The sequence below is a fragment of the Suncus etruscus genome, chromosome 14 (genome assembly GCF_024139225.1).
Source record: "Suncus etruscus isolate mSunEtr1 chromosome 14, mSunEtr1.pri.cur, whole genome shotgun sequence".
In the NCBI taxonomy this organism is placed as follows: Eukaryota; Metazoa; Chordata; class Mammalia; order Eulipotyphla; family Soricidae; genus Suncus; species Suncus etruscus.
Genome location: NC_064861.1, coordinates 14,935,183 through 14,958,428, shown reverse-complemented (window position 1 = coordinate 14,958,428; position 23,246 = coordinate 14,935,183). Strand labels below are relative to the sequence as shown.

General features: G+C 41.9%; 1 protein-coding gene across 1 annotated transcript in view; it reads left to right on the top strand.

Annotated features, from left to right (window-relative positions):
- Nucleotides 1-251: 251 nt before the first annotated feature.
- Nucleotides 252-23,246, top strand: part of PDE5A (phosphodiesterase 5A) — a 110,443-nt gene continuing 87,448 nt past the window's right edge. The window contains exons 1-2 of the mRNA XM_049786980.1: nt 252-296; nt 21,865-22,453. Of these exons, the coding sequence (XP_049642937.1) occupies nt 21,869-22,453 (585 nt within the window). The 5' untranslated portion in view covers nt 252-296; nt 21,865-21,868. The remainder of the gene's footprint in view (nt 297-21,864; nt 22,454-23,246) is intronic.

The window sequence follows — 23,246 nt, the reverse complement described above, 5'->3', positions numbered from 1 at the left end:
CGCCCGCCACACCTGGGCGCTGCGAGGGCCTGGAGAGGCTGGCCGCAGCCTGAGCCTTGCAAGCAGCCGCGGGAAGCTGGAGCAAAAGGGGTCGGGGAGGGTCTCCAGGCCGACCGGACTCCGCCGAGGGAGGGACCCCAGCTCGGCCGGGCCGAGACCGCCGCGTGTCGAGCCGCGCCCGGCATGGAGAGAGCCGGTCCCGGCCGCGCGCCGCCGCGGGACCCGGACGCGGTGGAAGCGTGGCTGGACGATCACTGGGACTTCACCTTCGCCTACTTCGTCCGGAAAGCCACCAGGTAAGGTAAGGGGGGGACCGCGGGCCGGCTCGGCGCGCCCGCAGGCTGCTCTCCTCCCCGCTCCCGAGTTTGTTTCTTCCACCCTTTCCCCGGCCCACTGCTTTGGAACTGGTTTCTGGTGCGGCTACGACGCGGGAGAGACCGCGACTTGCAGGCGACTGCGGTCGGAGGGCAAAAGAAATATAAGTAAATGGGGCCGGAGAGATAGCATGGAGGTAAGGCGCTTGCCTTGCACGCACAACTTCGGTGGTTCGAATCCCGGCATCCCATAGGGTCCCCCGAGCTGCCTGGAGTGATTTCTGAGCAGAGAGCCAGGAGTAACCCCTGAGCGCTGCCGGGTGTGACCCCAAACAAACAAACAAGAAAAAAAATATAAACAAATAATAACCTATGCGCGCGATTCCCTCCAATTTGCACAAAGTTCAAGTAGCTGTCGACCCTCCTCTCCTGCAACATCTGAGAAGTCGTCCCGCCCGCGCGCGCTGGCCTCTAGGCAGCCTCGCTCCGGCCCCCCGAGCCCCCCGAAATCTTGAGCGAAAAAGCAGAAGCCGGTTTTGTGCCTTTTTACGGCCGCTCCGGAAGCACCGCGTCCCGCTCGGTCCCGGCGGCTCCGCTCCTCCCCCAAACCCCTCGCCCGGGCCCCGGCGAGGCGGGGAAGCCGGGGGTGGGGTTGGGGAGGGACGGAGGGGAGATCACGGGCGAGTCCTAAAGCGGCAACATGCCGGAGCCGTCCCCGAGTGAGTGCCGCGGTCTGGGGGTCTCCTTTTGTCTGTCTCCCGCCACTCTCGCCTTTACGCGCTGCTGCGCCGCGCGGCCGAGCGCGTTCCGAAGGGGCTTTCTGGGCGCGCGGGATGGCGAAACGGAGAGACCTCCCGGGGTTCGGGGGTGGCGGGTCCCTAGGGCCCGAGCCCAGCGCCTCTTGGTCGGGAGCCAAGTGCCGGGAGGGAGGAAGGAGAGAGGGAGGGCTGGGAAAGAAGGGGAGGTCCGAGCCCGACCTTCGGGAACAGGCGGCCGTGCAGCGGGCGGGCGTTTGGGACGCGCGTGGGAAACGCTGCTCGGGCGCCGGGCAGGGGAGCCGGGGTTCCACTTGGAGGGGGAGAAGAGAGTGCGTGGCAGCCCCTGCTCCCCACGGCCCCAGGCCGGCTCCGGAGTTGAGGCGCGTCTTGTGCGCGCTGCTCGGGCCGACTTCGCGGGCGCACCCCTTCCAGAGGGAATCCGAGCGGCGCGGCGGGTGGGGTGCGCCCGGCACTGAGGCACTCGGAAAGAGGGTGATGGTGGAGCCACCGGCGGGTTTGGGCGCGGGTCTCCGCTGCTCTGCCGGCGGCTCTGCTGGGCGCTCTCCGCCAGGGGGCCGCAGAGGATCCGGCTCCGAATAAGCCGCCGCCTCACCTGGGCGCTGCGTCCCCCGCGCCTCCTGGAACCGAGGGTCCGCCTTGGCCGCACGGTTGGCGCCTCCACGTCGCGCACTTGCGATGTTGCCCTTTGGAGACAAAACCAGGTACTTTTTTCAAAACGGCTCCCTCCCCTCCCCACTTTTCCCGGGGCGCCCCCGGGTACCCCCCGCAGTGGGCGGCCTCCTACAGAATCCACCGGTTGCTGGACTTTTCTGCACCCCGGTACTCGCGTCGACGTCTTGCACTGGAGCGGGGGGTGCGTAAATGTCTTTTCTGGAAGCCCCTTTTGCAACTCCGCTTTTTCTCCGCCGCAGGAACATTTGAGAGGTGACTGTCATAGACTTGCAGAGTGGGATTCGGGGACCGGGGGACCGGGCTTATCTCCTCTGCACTATTACTCCACTCTTCTTTAAAAATCCTCTCCCCGGCCTTGGCCTGCTTCAGAATCCTGAATTTTGACCCTCCAGGAGATAAATGAAAGTGTTTCCCTTTTCTTTGTAGGGGGACTTTTTTTTTTTTGCAAGTTTGGGGCAAGGTTTTAAATCCTGGAGTTGGGAGATGAAGGGTTCCCATGGACACAGTTTTAGGAAGGGCCCTCGTCCTACTCCCTTCCACCCCTTAGAATGGGGAGCCCACAGGATCCAGTGAAGTATCGGGGTTCCTTCTGTGTAAAGAAGGTTTTGGACGGGTGTTCTTTGGAGCTGTTAAGGCTGATTTTTAGCACTTAAAGGGGGCCAAAGTGAGTTTGCTTTAGAACGTATATATGCTATTTGCTTTGGTCTAACCCTCTCTTTTCCTTCAACGTCATCAGCTTAGACTTAGCTCTCATAGCCCCCAAACCTTGGGCAAAGTGCTACAATTTTATTGGCGAATAAATGGAAAGCGTTAACTTATTTCTTTCTCCCAAAGGGCCTAATTCTTGGAATGGCACTGCTCACTGTACATTTTTAGATCATGTTAGAATAAAGGCATTTTTCTAGTTAGGGTGTTTTATAATTACTGTTGATAGTAGGTTGAGCAACTGGTGTGTGTGTTTTGTGTGTGTGTGTGTGTGTGTGTGTGTGTGTGCGCGCGTACGTGCGTGCCCGCGTGCGCGCTCCCGTGCATTTTCTTAAGGAAAGGATTGGGGCTGAGTTTAACTTGGAAAACGAAAGTATAAGGAATTTTAGAGTAATGCAAAGCCTCAGTTTTATGAGTTGTAAAATGCTGAAAGTTCTCAGTGTAAATAGTACAAACTAAGAACCCTATCACATAGGGCTTCATTAACAAGACAGTATTAGTTTAGACTGGATGACATTATGTGGTGACTTAGGAAGAGTGAGATTTTGGAGATCAAAGATCATAAAAATGCCAAACTTAAGTCCCCTCAGACGGGCTTGATTGTGCTCAAAACTTACCACAAATCCTTTACCTTAATCCATTCATTTACAGTGTAAATTTTACACCCATACTCACGTTGCTTTTTGTTATACCTTCTAAATGTAAAATACTCCATAGATTCGGGTCACCCTTGAAATAAACTCTGCAGAAGCATTGGCATGAATCAGTTTGGATTCACTGAGATTGGCCATCTGTGCTGGACACACAGGCATGCTAATGGAACTTTCTTCAGTGTTTGATTTGTTATTGTTTGACATTCCTGCCTGCTTCTCTGTCTTCTCACTCCAGGGTTGACCTGTCCTCAGTGGCAGGCAGTTGAGAAATGAAAGTTTTGGCCTTTCTAAATTCTTCCTTAAATTGAGTTTGAGAGTTGCGTTGACCTTGAAAGCAACTGCATTGCTCTATTCCACTGTTTCTTAAGGACCTCCTTCAGTACTGCAGTACAGAGCCTAGAAATAAATAGATCTTTCTAACATTTTTTTAGCCATCACAACCAATTTCTATAATTTTGAGAGTGTATGTCAAATACCATTGTGTGTAGGTATGCAACTCTCACTTTTGCCCTCTCGGGCAGTCCTGTGGAAATGCAAGGTTTTAATGCTTTCCTGGAACTAATAACACTTTCCCAGCTGCTCTTATTCCTTACAATACATTAGAATAACGTTCCCTTTCATCAGTTTCATCAGGCCTGTGGAGGTGGTTCATGTTCTTGGTCACTCAGTTTCAGGGGTAACACAATTGACTTTTTATTGCTTTGTTTTATACCAGGCAGGAGCTTGAGAATATTTGACGTGTACTGGAAAAAAAAAATAGGAGATACTATGTGAGGACAAGTTTTTATGACAGCTTGGACCAAGGTCCAGAAACAGAAGTTTTATACTCTCCTGTGACAAACTCATTCACATTGAATGAGGTGCCAGGCTTAGGGGTGCTATGCTCCGAGAATCTCTCTTCTCTCTTTTTTCATATTTTTTCTCCCTCTTTATATTTTTATTATCTCTAAAAGCTGTTGTATTTTGATTTATATGATATTTGCATAAAAACTGATGAATATAATAAAATAATATCTGTGTGCACAGATTATTGTATCTGTAATTACGTAGGATTATTAGCATCAGAATCTTCAAACTAATGACTTGTTATGCACATTTTAAACTGGCTTTAAGTTGAAGACAAACTCCTATGGGCATTGCCTTAGTCTGACTAGTTTTTTTTTGTTTTGTTTTTTTTTTTTTTTGCATTTGGGTCCACCTGGCAGCACTCAGGAGTTACTCCTGGATCTATGTTCAGAAATCGCTCCTGGCAGGTTCGGGGGACCATATGGGATGCCGGGATTCGAACCACCGTCCTTCTGCATGCAAGGCAAACACCTTACCTCCATGCTATCTCTCCGGCCCCTTAGTCTGACTAGTTTTATTTACAATGCTTTTATGATGGTAATTTTGGACCAGTAAAATTACCTTTCTTTCTTAGGTTGCTAATAATATAGAGCCATTTCTTAACCTGCCTTTTTAGTGCCCTAAAAAAATCTTATATGAGCTACAGTTCTTCCCTGGTAGAAGATTCTAAATCTTGAAATGAGGTGTCTCATTCCCTCATCCTTGGTGTTGTCAAAGGTTTAATTTAGATTCATTTTAAAGTCTGCAAGACAAGATTTGGCTTCCTAAAAATGTAGAAATAAGGCCATGGTAGTTAGTCACAGATGGATATCTGGAAATAAGTCTAAAAATATAGTTTATTACAAACTTTAAAAGACTGGAAGTTTTTGTTCCCTCAGTCTAAAAATCTATAGAACTCATCAATAAGAACTTGTTTTTAGCATTCCAAAGTGAGTCATTTAATTATTTTTATGACAAAATATCTTTTTTCTCATCCTTCTTGGTTTTTGTACCTCAACAGGCAGTGTTCAGGTTCAACTCCTGGCTCTGAACCCATGGTCATGCTTACCCGGACCAAAGATTAAACCTGTGTTGACCACAAGCAAAGGAAGTACTTAGCTCTTATACTGTCTTTCCAGCCCAACAATTTAAGATTTTCTTTTTAAATCTACCTAGATAATTGGATTCTATACTCTGAATATTATTTCTTTGAAAACAATTTGAAATTTTGAAATTTGAAACTCGTTTCAACTGGCATCAAGTTTGTCCTTTCTCTCTTAACCCATTGCAGGGTCTGTCTTACTAAGATGCTCCCCTTCTTAATTTAAAAGCACAAATGAATTTAGAACTTTGCTTAAACTTCCTTTGTATTTTTAGTAACTGCTTGGGAAAGATTTCTTTTACAATCAAAATAAAGACAAAAATAATTTCTCTAACCTGCAACTGTTGGGTTGCAGTAAATTTGTTTTACTTTCTCAAAGTTGATGTTAGGATTCAGAATCTCTGCACATGAAAACCTTTAATAGGTACTGAGGGCAATTAAATAAATAAATAAATAAATCACTGAGGATAGTGGTAAGTTACAAAAAAACTAATTTTTGAACTTCGGATGCAGGACTTCCTTCCAATGAAGTTAATTTAGTGGAATAGATATGGTATTCTCATTTTATTTTGAATCATATTTTTTCATATGATGTAATTGCTTTATTCATTTTTGCTAACATTTAGGAATTATAGTTATTGCCAACCAAAGGTTTAAGGCAGATAAAGCCAACAGTGTTAAGTTTATAGGAGATACTATAAGTGTTCTTAAAAGCTTTTAAAAGCCCTTAATAATATAAATATATTTTCTGGCTCTGAATGTGATGTAAGCATTCTTTGACAAATCTTTGGTGTCATCGTAGCCTCTGTATTCTTCAAGACTTTTGATTGTGATTTATAAAGGATGAACTGCAAATTAGCTTCTCTGAGTAATTTTATTATATCAAACATGGGAGGAAAAAAAATCCCCAGATATGACTATAAAAAAGAAGAAGAATTTCTACTGTTACATACCCTGTGCTGAGAAAAAAGTAAAGAGCCTCATTGTTTGAGCTGATGAGCTAATTAAATGCATGCACGTACACTCACTCATGTGTGTACGTACAACCACTGCACTCTATCATGGGTGAGAGGGGACTGGATAGACTAGAATATCCAGACACTTGTATAGTGAGCCCCTGTTTCCTGTTAAAAGTTCTTACTGCTCTCCAGTGTGTGAATTGCAAAGCATTTGATCACAAGTGACAGGAACCTGACCTGAATTCATACCGAATTGACTGATATAATTGAAATACCTGAGGATTGCTTTGGCCAGGAAATTCAGTAGGTCAAATAATATTGTCTAGATTCTACTTGTCTGTATATTCTTCTAATCTTATCTTTCAGTTAGTCTCACTGTTCGTCCATGCCCATTCATCCATCTCAGTCCATTCATCTATTCCTCCATCTCTTGTTTTGGCCCTCTGTAGTGATGGTTTTATTCGATATGTTTTTGTCGAATGCTGGACAGTTTCTCTTTCTTTTTTTCCATAAGTGTCACTTCTAGTTACCACTTCCTTCTCCCTCTCTTCTCTATTGAAGTTCCTTCTTGGGAATTTGTGTCTGTTAAATTTTTGATGTTGGAAACGTGCCATGATGGAAATGTGCCATCCACATTTGTCTTTTAAAAATTACCCTGATCTTGGCTGGTCATGTACGTGCTCTGGGTCACTGGGTGAGAACAGTGACTCTGTTGGGACTGTAGTTTAGTGATCCATTAGGTCAATGGAGATACCTGAGTCCCCAGAAAAGGTGGAAACACACTTAGAAGTTCCAATGGAGCTGGAGTGACAGCAGAGTGCGTAGGATGTTTGCCTTGCACATTACCAACCCGGGTTCCTTCCCCAACATCCTATATGGTCCCCCCAGCCCTGCCAGGAGTGACTTCTGAGCACAGAGCCAGGAATAACTACTAAGTGCCACCCGATGTGGCTAAAACAAACAAACAAACAAACAAAAAAATGTTACAGATTTCTGCCCTAAGTGTTGATTTTCCATTATTTTAAGGGGACTTCAATGTGTAATTCTCAAGAATTCTTATAATCACCAATAACAGCATTTGTGCAATTGTAAATACCAAAATAAATGTATAAGTTAATTATGAATAAAAAGAGAAAACTCAGTGAAATGCAAGACAGTGTGGGTAAACTGAGCGGGGCTCAGCTGTTCTAGTGTCTGGTGGAGGTCGTCGGCCCCAATGACTCACTTCTCCCACTGGGCCTCCTAGAGCCATCATGAGACTTCACTGCTGTGGCCCAGTACCCTAATATTTGGATGTTAGGCATTTGAAGACAAACTTGCACGTGGGCTCTGTCTCTTTAATTTTCTCTTTATGCTAGAGCCATTGGGCTGTGGATGACTGTTACCCCAAGTAGAAAGAAACCCAAGTATTAAAATTGCAAGCTCATGCTAATGACAATATGGTCCCCCAGGAATTGGAAGCAGATATTTCTCACATACATCTGTGTTGTGTCACTATGAAAATACAAAAACAGTCATTTTTTGAGGTGGCGTGGGGAGGAGGGATATTTGGGTCATTGGTGGTGGGAATGTTGCACTAGTGATGGGGGGGTGTCCTTTTATATGACCGAAACCCAAACACAATCATGTTTGTAACCAAGGTGTTTATCTAAAAATATTATTAAAAATAAAAATAAAATAAAATAATAAAATAAAAGAGATAAAAACCTAACTGTTTGGAACTCTAGTTCTCCTGTAACCAAGTGGAAAAACAAATAAACAAACAAATCAACCTAGTCTATTCTCTCCCTTATCTATGTGATAGAAAGACTCAGTTTAAGTTTTTATAGCATGGATTCCAGTGTTTAGATGTTACTTGCGTATCAGTAATATCTGATAAAATTCCTTTCAGGAACATATTTCAGACCATATGTACGTGAATGCAGGGAAGATGATTGAACAAGCTCCCCTTTTTTTTTTTTTTTTTTTTTTTTGGTTTTGGGTCACACCCGGCAGCGCTCAGGGGTTACTCCTGGCTCTACGCTCAGAAATTGCTCCTGGCAAGCTCCGGAGACCATATGGGATGCTGGGATTTGAACAACTGTCCTTCTGTGTGCAAGGCAAACACCCTACCTTCATGCTAGCTCTCTGGCCCCAGAACAAGCTCCTTTAACTCTCAACTAGATTGCACTTTGTAAAATCCTGTAAACTGGTGCTGTATTTTATTTCTTTTCTTTTTTTGGTTTTTGGGTCACACCCGGCAGCGCTCAAGTGTTACTCCAGGCACGATGGGGGTGGGGGTGGGGGTGGTCATATGGGATGCCGGGATTTGAACCACCGTCCTTCTGCGTCTAAGGCAAACGCCTTACCGCTCCAGTCCCTGCATTTTGTTTTTATTGGTCCCTGTAAACTTCTCAGATGTTTGTTTTCCTACTGGGATAAAACTTGGGCATAATAACTATCTTTAGACCCAGCTTGAACTTCTTTGCCACTCTGGTTCCAACAGTCAAGACTGACTGATGAGCACACACGGGACCAGCTCTCCCACCTCCTTTTGCATATGAAGCTTATCTTTCTAAAATGCTATTGGCTTTGGAGCCAGCTTTTAGGATTGTAAGACAGTTCAGCCAGTTCAGCCAGTGGCAGGGGGTTGAATATCTCTGGGCCAGGACAGTGCCAGGAGCACTCTGGCAGCATGATACATATTTCCTAAAGCAGTGCCTGTGAGGAATGGCACCACTCGAAGTGGGTGTAACCCCATCCCCCATTCTTCCTGTGTAGCCTTACCTACAAGAAAGACCTGCCCATTTCTGGGCGGGGTCTTTGGTAGGTAACAAAAAGGTTTGGCCAGAGGGGCAAAAGGGATTTGCATGGATGGAGGCTGGAGAAGGAAGCAGTTTGGAGAGAAGGCTGAAAGAAGCTAAAACGCAGGGCAAGCTTAATCAGTTTAAGTTGATAGGCCACACATGTTGGCCAGGGCTGAATAAAGATGATATCTCCAGAAGCCTGACTATCTGTGAGATTTCTACCCACCGCTATCCTGACCTTGTGGACTTGCCGGCTGAAGGGGGTTGGACACACGTGGCCTGGGCTGGAGGAGAAAGGCCTCCATCCCTCCATCACCATCCAAGCCCAGGCTAGACTCTTTACCTTTGTCTCCTTATTTCCAGTGCCTGGGGTGCTAGGTAGGACATATAAATTCCAATCCTAGAGCTTGCTTCTTTTAAAAGAACTGTCCAATCTTTAGATGCTCTATGAACCAGAAATCAAAGCATTTACCTCACAGGATCCTTAAGACCTATAAAGGAAAACATGCGTGGGGGCCAACAAGATAGTACAATAAGTAGGGCATTTGCCTGACATGTGGCCAATTCCAGTATCCCATACCATTCCCCTGAGCCCTCCAAGAATGATCACTGAGTGCTAGGTTTTGAACCAAACAAAAAAGTAAGTCATGCATATTTTTTATCTGATGAGTCAACAGACCTTAAATATAATCATAGACATTGGCAATTATGGTAGGCAGAAAGTAAAGCAATGGAATAGTGCTTTGTGGTCTTAAAATGTCCTTTTTTAGGTGAAATATTTTATGAATAATTTAATTGAATTACTGTGAGATAATTACAAAGTTGTTCACGATTGAATTTCAGTCATACAATGTCCAACACGCATCCCTTCACCGGTGCATATTTTCTACCATCATTGCCCTCAGTCACCCCTCCATCCCCACCTTCACCCTTGCCTGCTTCTGTGGCAGACATTTTTCTTCTCTCCCATTTTCTTTTTTAGACTGTGGTTTTCGATATTGTTCCTGAAGGGAAACCAGGCGTATCACTTTATCTCCTTTCAGCACCCTTACTTGTCCAGAGTGATCATTTCCAACTCTCATGGTCATAGTGGTCCCTTTTCTGCCCTAGGTGCACTCCCCACTGTTTGTGGCAAATTTGGACCTGCTTTCTGGCTTTACTCTCTATTGTCTTTGGATATTAACACCATACTATTAAAAAGATGAATTTTTACTAATGGTGTGTGTGTGTGTGTGTGTGTGTGTGTGTGTGTGTGTGTGTGTGTTAAGGGAATTTGGAGTGGTCATCTCACTCCCATCTCACCCCTCATCTCCCTTCTTCCTTCTTGTCTCTAGTTTCCTGCCCTATGACCTGACCAAGTTACCCTGGACTTCAAATAGGGAAGTAGGAAGGGACTGGGGAATGAAGGTTGAGAAAGTAATTCATAAAGGAGCTTAGATACGTTTTTCAGCTCAGAGGCTTTTTGATTCTCTCCAGGAGAGCAGAACAACAGCCTCTTAGTTTGAGTCATTTCCTCTTGTATTTTCCAAATAGTGGAATAGTGAATAGTGGAGTCAGTTCAAATAGTCCAAACAATGCAACTAACTGTAAGACTAGACTCCAAGGAGGAGAGAGAGAGAGAGAGAGACCTAATATTTTGTGAGTTATTTTTATGTTTTTCCTACAGATAATTTAAGCAGATTTCCACATAAGGTATTAGCTCTCTCTTGCCAGACAGGAAACGATGTCCTCTTTGTACTTCTGGCACATGCAATTAATTCACATAACCAAAGGGAAAAAGCAGTGGAGGGAAAGCAAAAGGGATATTGTTTTCACATGTTAAAAACACGAAACTGCATTTTATTTTGTGGGCGACTTGGGAGGGGGGGTGTCTGCAACTTTTGACTCTGTTCCTGCTACTCTTCTCATTTCTGTAAATGTTTGCTCTCGGAGAACTTACATAGTGGTCTCCTAGAGCCCCGAGACTTTACTATTTGATTTCCCCAAATATATTCCTTTGAGTTCATGAATGAAAGCAGGCCATTTCTAAGCTCCAAATCTCCTACAAAGCTTTTAAAGTGTTGCTTTACCCAGCATTGAGATTCTTCTCCAGCTTACAAGTTTGGGCTAATGAAATAGTATTTTTGTTTTCATCATATATATGTAGTTCTAGATCTTCTCAGATTTGTTGGCTAACCATTTTCTTTTATCTTGATCTTTAATATATATATATATATTTTAAGTGTAAACACCATGTTAAAAGGTTGTTCATAATAGTTTTTTTTTCCATAAACTTATTCATGATTGAGGTACAGTGATACAATTAATAACAAACTTCACCAACACATATTTCCCACCACAGATGTCCCCAGTTTCCCTCTCACCCTCCCTGATGCCCTATTCACTCCCACTCACCCTCTCCTGCCTGCCTCTGGGGCAGGCATTTTACTTTTCTCCCTTTCCCTCCCCCTTCCCTCTCCCTCCCCTCCCTATTTCCTTCCCCCATCTTCTGCCCTCCCTATCTTGCTCTCCCTCACTCTCTTCACCCTCTCCTTTCCCTTCTCATTCTTCCACCCACTCTTGCTCTCCATCTCCCTCCTCCTCCTCCTCTCCCTCAACCTCACCCTTCCCCCTCCCACTCTTTCCTCACCCTCTCCCTTTTCTTTTGTGACATTGTACTTTGTACTACTGCAAATGAAAGGTGCCATGAATGTCCTTTTTATATTAGACCTCCATCCCTACTCTTAACTACACTCTTAGTTCTTTGTAGCAAGCTACTTATCATAGAAAGGTCCTCCTGATTTTCATCTCTATTGTCTCGGGATATAATTCCCACACTGTCTTTTATTCCGTATATCCCAGTGATGAGTGAGATTATTTTATGTTTATCTCTTTCCCTCTGACTCATTTCACTCAATACAACACTCCCCATTTACATCCATCTATAAGCAAATTTTATTACTTCAGTTTTCCTAATAGCTGCATAGTATTCCATTGTGTAAATGTACTACTTTAGCCACTCATCTGTTGCCGGCACCTAGGTTGCTTCCAGATTTTGGCTATTGTAAATAGTGCTACTCTGAACATAGGAGTGCAGAGGTTACTTTTGTATTGTGTTTTTTTGTGTTCCTAAGATATATATCCTAAGGTATATCCCTAGGTGTGGTATTGCTGAATCATAAGGAAGCTCAATTTCCAGTTTTTAAAGGAATATCCATATTGTTTTCAGGAAGGCTGAACTAGATGGCATCCCCACCAGCAGTGAATGAGACCAGCACTGGTCTCTTTTTTGTGATGTGTACCATTCTCTGTGGTGTGAGATGATACCTCATTGTTGTTTTGATTTGCATCTTCCTGATGATTAGTGATGTGGAACATTTTTTCCACTTGATCTTAGCCAAAAGGCCGAGAAGCGATTGATTTTGAGCATTTTTTCATGTGCCTTTTAGCCATCTGTATTTCTTTGAGGAAATGTCTGTTTATTTTTTCTCTTCATTTTTTGATGTGGTTTGAATTTTTTTCATGTTCAGTTCTATTAGTAACTTATACATCTTAGATATCAGCCCCTTAACAGCTGGGTATTGGGTGAATAGTTTGTCCCATTTCATAGGTAGCCTTGGTATCCTAGTTATTACTTTTTCCTTTGAAGTGCAAAAGCTTCTGAGTTAATGTAGTCCCATTTCTTTATCTTTGCTTCCACTTGCTTGGACAGTGATGTTTCCTCCTTGTAGATGCCTTTAGTGTCAATGTCATGAATGTTTTGCTTATGTTTTTTTCTCTATATACCTTCTGGTTTCAGGTTTGATATCAAATCAAACCATTTTGATTAGATCTTTGTGCATGGTATTTAAGAGAGGTCGGAGGTCACCTTTTTGCATTTAATGAACAGTTTTCCCAACATCACTTGTTGAAGAGACTTTCCTTGCTTCACATTGTGTTTGTTGCCCCTTTATCAAAGATTAATTGATTGTATGTCTGGGGGTCAGTCTTAAAATACTTAAGTCTGTTCCATTGATCTGAGGGTCTGTCTTTATTCCAATACCATGATGTTTTAATTAATATTCTTTTATAGTACACCTTAAAGTTGGGGAAAAGTTCTTTCTTCCAGGGATTGCTTTAGTTATTGGTGGGTGTTTATTGTTTCAAATGACTATCAGGAGTGTTTGATCTACTTCTTTGAAAAATGTCATGGGATTAGTGTGTTTGCATTAAATCTTTACAGTGCTTTGGAAAGTATTGCCATTTTAATGACCTTATACTCACAATTCATGAGCAGAGTATGTGTTTCCATTTCTTGTGTCCTCATTTATTTCTTGAAACAGTGTTTTATAGTTTTCTTTGTATAGGTTTTTCACTTCTTTAGTTAAGTGGACTTTAGTTAAGTACTTGGTTTTCTGAGGCACAATTGTGAATGGGGTTGTGTTTGTAATGTCTTTTTCTTCTCTTTTACTATTTGTATATAAAAATACCATGGATTTTTTTATAGTTAATAATGTAGCCTGTCACTTTTCTCTACAAATCTATTAATTCTAGAAGCTTTTTGATAGTCTTTAGGATTTCCTAAATATAGTACATTGTCATCTGCAAATATTGAGAAGCTGACTTCTTCCTTTTCTATCTGGATGTCCTTGATATCTTATCCTTGCCTAATTGCTATGGCAAGTACTTTCAGTACTATGTTGTCTAGAAGTGGTGAAAGGGAGCTGCTTTGTCCTATACCAGATCTTAGAGAAAAGGCTTTTAGTTTTTCCCCATCGAGTATAATATTTACCATTGGCTTGTGGAAAATGGCCTTGACTATATTGAGTAAAGTTTCTTCAATTCTGATCTTGCTGCGAGTTTTTGTCATGGATTGGTGTTGGACATTGACAAATACTTTCTCTACATCTATTAATATGATACGGTTTTTATTTTGCCTTTTATTGATATGTATTACATTGATTGAGTTATGTATGTTAAACCGTCTTTGCATCTCTGGAATGAACCCTACTTGGTCATAGTGTATGACCTTGATAAGCTGTTGGATCCTATTTGCTAGGATTTTGTTGAGAATCTTTACACATGTGTTCATCAAGGATATTGGTTTGTAGTTCTCCTTTTTGTCACATCTCTGTCTGCTTTTGGTATCAGGGTGATGTTAGCTTTGTAAAACATTATTTGGAGTGTTTCTGTTTCTTCAATTTTCTGGAAGAGCCTGAAAAGGATTGGCAGTAAGTCCTCTTGAAAGGTTTGAAAGTTTTTGCAAGTGAATCCACCTGGCCCAGACTTTTGTTTTTGGGAAAGCTTTTGATTACCATTTTGATTTTTTCAATAGTGATAGGTCTTTTCGGATATGCCAGCTCATACTGGTTCAACCTTGGGGGAGGATATAGGAGTCCCAAGAATTTATCCATTTCTTCTATGTTCTCATTTTTCTGGCATAGTTTCTCAAAGTAATCTCTGATTACCCTGTGAATTTTTGTAGTGTCTGTGGTAATCTCCTCCTTTTCACTTCTATTTCAATTTATTAATTTTCTCATTCTTTGTGAATCTTGCTAGTGGTTTATTGATTTTGTTTATTTTTTTTTTCAAAGAACCAACTCTTGCTTTCATTGACCTTTTGTATTGCTTTTTGGGTTTCCAGTTCATTAATAGATGCTCTGAGCTTTGTTATTTGCTTCCATCTGCCTGTTTTTTTTTGGTTCATTTTGTTGATCACTTTCTAATTTTTTAAGTTATTCCACTTGCAAAGGCAATACATTTTCCTCTTAATACCACTTTTGTTGTGTCCCACAAATTCTAATAATATGTGTCTTTGTTCTCATTTGTTTCCAGGAATCTTGATTTCCTCTTGCTGTTCAGTAGTGATCTATTTAATTTGCAGGCATTAAAGTTCTTTTTCTGTGTCTGTCTGTAATCACTTCTAATTTTAGTGCTTGATGATCTGAGAAGGTAGTTGATATAATTTGTATCCTCTTGATTTTATGGAGGTATGTTTTATGGCCCAGCATGTTGTCTATCTTGGAGAATGTGCCATGTACATTAGAGAAGAATTTGTATTTAACTTTTTGAGGATGAAGAGCCCTAAAGCCTACCTACCTACTTATAAACCTACCAAACCACTCTCCTCAATTTCTTTTTTAGCCAATATAGCCTTGTTGAGTTTTAGTCTGGTTGACCTGTCAAGGGATGACAGGGAGGTGTTGAAGTCTCCCATTATTGTGTTGTTATTGATATCTTCAAATATATCAGCAATTATTTTATTTTATTTTATTTTTTGTTTTGGGGCCACACCCAGTGGTGCTCAGGGGTTACTCCTGGCTCTGTGCACAGTAATTTCTCCTGGCAGGCTCAAGGGACTATATGGGATATTGGGGATTGAACCCAGGTTGGTCCCAGGTACGCCATGTGCAAGGCAAATTGCCCTACTCACTTTGCTATCACTTTGGCCCCCCAATCAGCAATCATTTTAAATATTTTTCTGGTCCCTCATTGGGTACATATATATTTAGGAGTGTGAATTTTTTCCTGTTGTTCATATCCCTTTATTATTAAGAAATAATAAAATCCCTTTTCTTTCTCCCTCCCTCCCTCCCTCCCTCCCTCCCTCCCTCCCTCCCTCCCTCCCTCCCTCCCTCCCTCCCTCCCTCCCTCCCTCCCTCCCTTCCTTCCTTCCTTCCTTCTCTTTCTTTCTTTACACCCAGCAGCGCTCAGGGGTTACTCCTGGCTCTATGCTCAGAAATCTCTCCTGGCAGGCTCAGGGAGCCATATGGAATACTGGAATTTGAACCACCGACCATCTGCATGCAAGGCAAATGTCTTACCTCCATGCTATCTCTCTGGCCACGTATCTTTCAAATTTGAATGAAAGTCTGTCTAGGTGAAGTGTCCTCTGAGTAAGCATTCATTTCATTTAGTTTTGTCACTATATCCCACCACTGTCTTCAGACCTTGAAAGTTGCTTGTAATAAATCTGCTGTAAATTTTAAGGATGCCTCTTTGTATATAATTTTCCTTTTTAATTGTACTATCTATCCCTATGTGACTATTGTGTGCCTTGGGGGCGCTTTTCTTTGGATCTCTTTTATCTACTGCTCTTCAGGCATCCAGAATACAGTTGCTTGCTCTCTTTAGTTCTGGAATTTCTCATAATGATGTTCTTGACTGTTGACTCTTCATCAGGGTTTTCTTCCAGAGTCTCTGGGACTCCAATTATTCTTACATTGTTTCTATTGAGTTTATTCCATAATTCTACTGTCTATTTGCACACAAATTTCCACATCAGTTTAGAGTCTGAGAACACTATACTATGTACTAAGTCATAACAGTGATACTTCTAGGATTAGAACCCATATACCCAAAGAACAGTATATTTTCAGTCTTAGCCTTTTGAGATGGGAATTTAGGCAAGAGTACAATAAATCATATGTATGTGGGGAATCAGGGGTCACATCTAGCTGAACTCAGGACTTGCTTCTGGTTCTGCTCAGGCATCCTGGTGGGGGTTGAGGGACAGTTGTCATGCCAGGACCTGACAAGCCTCATGTCTGTAAGGCATGTTTGTGTAAGGCAGGTTAAGGCCACCATAACTCCTCAACTCTGGAACCAAAACTCTTGTAAATGTTTAACTTTACATTTTTATGCAAAGAAATTGTCTTACAAAATCTGCATGGTGCATTTAAATTAGTTACCATTTATAAGACACCTGAAATAGTGAATATGTATTTTAAGACATTATGTGATTAGCAAATAATTTAGCTTTTGGGGGGGGCAGGGAGAGCTCCTGGTACTCAGAGGTGACAGTAAGTCAAAAAATAGTGTGTGTGTGTGTGTGTGTGTGTGTGTGTGTGTGTGTATTTGAATATATAGATGTTCACGAGAATCTTATAGTGAGGTGAGAACATGGGGCCCCTTTAGGTCCCCCCCCACACACACACTCCTGATATTCATTATGTCAGTTTCTCAATCCTGGCTGTTGTTGATTGTGATGTTCATAACACGAGTGGGAAGATAACTTTTTGAGTTAGTGTTTTCTTTTCTTTGGATAAATACCCAGAAATAGAATGGTTAGATCAGGTGGTGGTTCTAATTTTAGAGTTTTGAGAAGCATACATACTATTTTCCATAGTGATTGCACCAGTTTTTATTCCTACCCAGAATACATGGGATTCTCCTTTCTCTACATACCTCTGACATTGACTGTTTCTTTTCTTCTTGAGAATAGTGATTCCAGCAAGAATAAGGTATCATCTTATGGGGTTTTGCAGGACAGGGGCTCATGTTGGGGACACACTGAGCTATGCATAGGGATCAATCCTGGAGATATTTGGGAAATCGTGCTTTTAATTTGCATGATCTTATTAATGAGTGATATTGAACACCTTTTTATGGACTTGTTACTTATTTGTGTGTGTGCGTTTTTTAAACTGTCTCTTTAGACCCTTGCCTATCTTTTGATCAGGCATCCTTTCTTTTTTCTTTTCTTTTTGTGTTCTAGATATTCATCAACCCCTTACCCAGTAAATAAAAAAAAACAACCAAACAGACCTGCACTTAACCTTCCTCTTCAGTGAGTTGTCTTTTCATTTTGTTGATGTTTCCTTTGTTGTGCAGACACTCTCTAGTTCTCTTCATCCCATTGCTAATTTTTGTTTTTGTATTTGCATGCAGTATTAAGTTAAAAAAAATCATTGTCAAGACACATGTCTAAATTTTAGTAGTTTTATGCTTTTTAGTTCTCTCGAATCAGATCTCTCCTTCATTTTGATTTGTTTTTTGTATGTGGTATGGATAAGAGTGATCTAACTGCATTTTTTATGATACTGTTCTGTTATCCCAAAAACATTACTTGAAGTAATTAAATTCGTTGTGTAGTCATAGCTTCTTCGTCATAAATCAGTTAATTGTATCTGTGCAGGCTTCTAATTGGATTAGCTTTTATTTTCCATTGACCTTTGTGAATTTTTAAATTTTGTATCATGGATCACACATGGTATCATGTCCAGTGGTCACTCCCAGCAGTACCTGGTGACACGATGGCCTGGGGAGCAAACTTAAACAGCCTGCCAGCCCTTAAGCCATCTCCCCGATCCTTTGGAACTACAGATTTTTTTTTTGTTGGATTTGAAATAAATATAATGCTTTTCTACTAGCTTACATTTTACAAACAATTACAAAACAATATATAAAAGCTTCATATGCCAGGGAGATAGTACAGTGGACAGAGGCGCTTGCCTTGCACACAACTTACCTGGTTTGAGCTCCAGCACCCCATGTAGTTGCCAGGAGTCAGCCTGCTCAAAAAGACAAAAACTTCAAATGAAATTGTGACATCTGTTTCTTTGGTTCTGTTTGGGCCTACATTAGTGTTTCAGGATAAGCACCTCCATTTCTGAGTTTTTGACAAGGTATTGTTATTGTCATTGGTGCATATTGCAATCACAAGTCATTTTAACCCTAGCTCCAGCATGAATTCTAGGCAAGTTTAGAACAGTTATAGTTGTAAAAATTCTGTAGTTATATACCATGATATGTACAATATAACTAGCCACTCCATTACTTTTTGAAGTCTTTAAAGGATTTTTATAACATTACCTCACACTTGAATTTATGAGTTTATTCTGATAATGCCTGTTATTATTTCTAATGCCCATTTTATTCTTGACTAGAGCCGTTTGAGACAATTATCTGTGATTTAGTAAAACAATTAAGGGAACATCTCAGGAATGAAGGGTTTAATAGAGCCTGAGAAACCTCTTCCTATATCCTTGAGTCCTTTATTTGCTTAATCAATACATTGATGACTCAGGGTTCCCAAGCAGTGGTAGGGAGGCTCAGGACTTTTCCTAGTAATACTCAACCAACTGGGTTGGACAGTTCAGTGCTGGATGACAGGCCCAGGTCATGCTGGGAATCACACCTGTGCACTGTACATACAGGGCTGGTGCCCCCCAAACACACCTGAGCTAGCATCCCTGCTCTCATGCGACCATTTTTAAAGGGCTACTTAATGATTCCTCATATAAATGAGTTGTAGAACCAATTCCACCAATCTTTTTTTTGTTTTGTTTTGTTTTGATTTGTTTTGTTTTGTTTTGGGTCACACCTGGCAATGCTCAGGGGTTACTCCTGGCTCTACGCTCAGAAATCGCTCCTGGCAGGCTCGGGGGACCATATGGGATGCCGGGTTTCGAACCACTGTCCTTCTGCATGCAAGGCAAACACCCTATCTCCATGCTATCTCTCCGGCCTCATTTCCATCAATCTTTTATTGGCAGTTTTAGGTTCTTATTTTTACTGTGATTAACAGTACTAAGGGGCCAGTGGTATAGTGAGGAAGGGCACTCGCCTTGTACACAGTCACCACGTTAGATCCATGGCATCCCATGTGGTCTTCCAAATCTCACTGATTCCTTGGTGCAGAGCCAAGTGTGTTCCTAAGCATCGCCCTAAAATCAAAATAAAGAAAATAAACAGCGCTACATTAAATATTCTTCTTTAACCCTTCCCACATTTCCCTCCCCATTGCTGTTGTGGTGATTTGGAGTTGCACACACTCTGTTGCAGTGTTTGCACACTTGTTGATTCTCACAACCACGAATTTGCTGTGGTTGCATGGATCACGTTTGGTGCATGTGGAGTGGTGCTGGGGATCGAACTCACAGCCTCATGCCTGCTGGCAAGGACTCTGAGCCCTACAGTAAATATTCTTGTATTTTCTTTGTCACATGTGAAAAAAATCCTTAAAAAAATACGTAAGTATTGTTTAGATTTTGTTTGTTAATCATTGCCTTCCTAAGTGGTGATATCTACTTTTTGCTCCAACTCAGAAGATTGACAAGAATAGAAATCTGTACTTACACTCCCTTCAACGAAGTAGAGAAGTGGACGGACATCCCTACCCTGACCATTTGGTGGAAATGATCATTGTCATTATAGAGAGCACATTATTTTTATTAAGGCCAAATTCTCTTACATTTTGCCAGTGCTAAAAAGTGTTTTACCTTTTGGAGTAGGTTTGAGCTTTGAGAGAAGGACTTATGCAAGGTATGAGTTAGCTGTTTCTATAGATTTTTTAAAATTTTGTTTAGAGAGAAAAACTGTGACAATCTAACTTGGACTGATCTAACTTGGACTGGAGGGATAATTGGGTAAGGAGCTTGCCTTGGATGAGGTTTAATCTCTGATATTTTGTATGGTCCCCCAAGCCCTAACAGGAGTCCTGAGCACAGCTGGGTGTAGTCCAAAACTTAAAAAATATTCTAAACCAATATTTTTATTTGACTTAGGAATTTCTTTAGAAGTTCATTTCAGTAGATGAGAATCAAAAATGTCTCTCAAGTATTGGCACCTTTATTTGGTAGAAGAATATAGCATTCCAAGAGCAGTTACTTGGACTAAACAATCATCATTTGACTGTGTATGATCTGATGCATATATTTTTAATCACATACTGTAAAGATTTTAGCTTAAGTAATTTTCTTAAGAAGATGCATTAAATAGTATAGGGCTTAAGGTACTTACTCTGCAGACAACTGACCCTGATTTGATCCTGGCACCATATATGGTCCCCTTAGCACCACTGAGTGTGGCCCGAACCTACCACCAAGTATGACCCTAATCCTCGTCCCCTCCAAAAAGAAAGGATGAATTAAAATCATATAATTTAAATTTTTTTGAATAAAAAAAATTTTTTTTTGGTTTTTGATTACACCCACTTAGGGGCTACTCCTGGCTCTATGCTCAGAAATCGCCCCCAGCAGGCTCAGAGGACCATATGGATGCTGGGATTCGAACCACCGGCCTTTTGCATGCAAGGCAAATGCCTTACTTCCATGCCATCTCTCCAGCCCCTGAACCAAACATTTTAATTAGATATTGCCCACTTTAATTTTTTCCCTTTGGATCAGGAATAGGTCATCTAAAGGAGAGAATTTTTTGTTGTTGTTTTATTTTAGTTTTTTGGCCACACCCAGTGGTGCTCAGGGGTTACTCCTGGCTATGTGCTCAGAAATTGCTCCTGGCTTTGGAGACCATATGGGGAACTGGGGATCAAACCGAGGTCTGTCCTGGGTCAGCCATGTGCAAGGCAAAGGCCCTATCACTGCGCTATCTCTCTGACCCCAAGGAGAGATTATTTTTACCAATTGCAGAAGTATAATTAGAGTAGTATTTATAGACATTCCCGGTCAAATAGTTTCTGCTTTCCATTTCCTCTTCAAAATTGAAGTTATATAGAGTGATAATGGTGGAATTATTTAAAATTAAACTTACGAGCTAACCAAAGTTAGAAACACATTTCTTTTAATTTCCAAATACATAAATTTAAAACTAGTTGTGAGATTTGAACAACTTAATTTCCATATTTACATTTTTCAAGGGCTGTGATCTGATTCTGCCTTCCTCTTTAATACAAAATGATATTGAGAAACGTGTTTGATATTTGTAAATCAATATTCAAAAGTATTTGTCTTGGAGCTGGAGTGATAGTACAGCAATTATGACACTTGCCTTGCACATGGCCAATCCAGATGTGATCCCTAGCATCCCACCCTTTGAGCATTGCCAGGAGTGATCCCTGAGCATAACCTAGTTGTCCCAAACACCAAAAGTCAAATCCCAAACATGAAAATTCAAAACCCAAAACAAAAGTATATGTCTGGAGGAATAGGAGTTTACTAAATTGTCTATTGATGTAATTTTCTCCAGTTTTTTCCAGATTAATAAACAAACAACTCTTTTGTTTTTTTCTCTTTGGGCCATACCTGGTGATGCTCAGGGGTTACTCCTGGTTATGAGCTTAGAAATCGCTCCTGACTTGGGGGACCAAATGGGACGCCAGGGGATCGAACAGCGGTCCGTCCTAGGTTAGTGCTTGCAAGGCAATGCCCTACTACTTGTGCCACCTCTCTGGGCCCTAAACAACTCTTTTTAAAAAATAAATAAATAAATAAATAAATAAATAAAACACCTTTTTTTTCTTTACTACGATGAACTGAAAAGTGGGTGTCTGGTTAGTTTTTACCCTGAGAGGATTATTCAAAGTTGTTGGGAAGTCTCCATCCATTTGCCCCCGCAACTGTTTCACATTTCTGCATGTTCTGTTCTACAGAGAAATGGTCAATGCATGGTTCGCTGAGAGAGTCCACGCCATCCCTGTGTGCAGAGAGAGCAATCGAGGTCCCCCAGAACCCTGCGCTTGCCCCGTGCAGCAGAGATCCCACACCGAGATCAGCACCCCAGGAACCCCAACCAGGAAAATCTCTGCTTCCGAATTCGACCGGCCGCTTAGGCCCATTGTGGTCAAGGACTCGGAGGGCACAGTGAGCTTCCTGAGCGACACGGACAAGAAGGAACAGATGCCTCTCACCCCTCCCAGGTTTGAGAATGATGAGGGGGACCAGTGTGCCAGGCTCTTGGAATTAGTGAAGGACATTTCCAGCCACTTGGATGTCACGGCCTTGTGTCACAAAATCTTCCTGCACATCCACGGGCTCATCGCTGCCGACCGCTACTCCCTGTTCCTGGTGTGCGAGGACAGCTCCAATGACAAATTCCTCGTCAGCCGCCTCTTCGATGTGGCGGAGGGCACCACCCTGGAGGAAGCGTCCAACAACTGCATCCGCCTGGAGTGGAACAAGGGCATCGTGGGGCACGTGGCTGCGCTGGGCGAACCTCTGAACATCAAAGACGCATATGAGGTACCTTGGGAGCCCCAGGAGGAGCAGGACTGGGTGGGCAGTGGGACAAGTGGATGGTGGAATTGTAATGGGGTGGGTGTGTGTATTTACATCTGAAAGGTGTAGTATGAATTTTTATCTCTCTTAAATGCCAGTTTCTTAGGATTGAGTCAAGGATTTGTTTCTATGGGGAACCTTGCTTTTGGGTTTTTTTCTGAAAGAGAGAATTTAACATGCTCCTTCTCACAGTTGAAGTCCCCCATCATTTTATGTAATCATTCACTCATCTGTGTTAATTTCCATGTGTACTTGTGAGAATTTATTGATATTATAGGAGGATAGGTCCCTAAATATCCTCCAAATAAAAATCATCTTTCAGCAGTTATTTGTTTGTTTAGTAAATAAGCAAGCTATGAAAATCTTCAGAATGTTGGCTGTTCTAAAATACTCTAATGGAAATTTGGGGGCATTTCTTCCATTTTGGCTGCAGTCACATGTTGGTCTTTAACTGTGGGATTCAACATTACACTACATGATATTTCAGACACCCATTTAAAATGATTCTCTCATTCATAAAATTATATTTTTAAATAGCATCGTAATCAAGTGGCACTTTGTAATTTTATGAAGTAATTCCTTGCATCTTGAAAGATTGCTTGGCTCACTGCCCATTGTGAGGCATGGAGCTTCTGTGTAATAGTCTGTCATGTACAACATGAGCTTCTGTGAAACAGTTTGTCATATGGTATTTATGAAGTTTCCAGGTAATAGTCCTGCTTCACTGTGCATTGGGTGATCCAAGATGCTGTTTGCT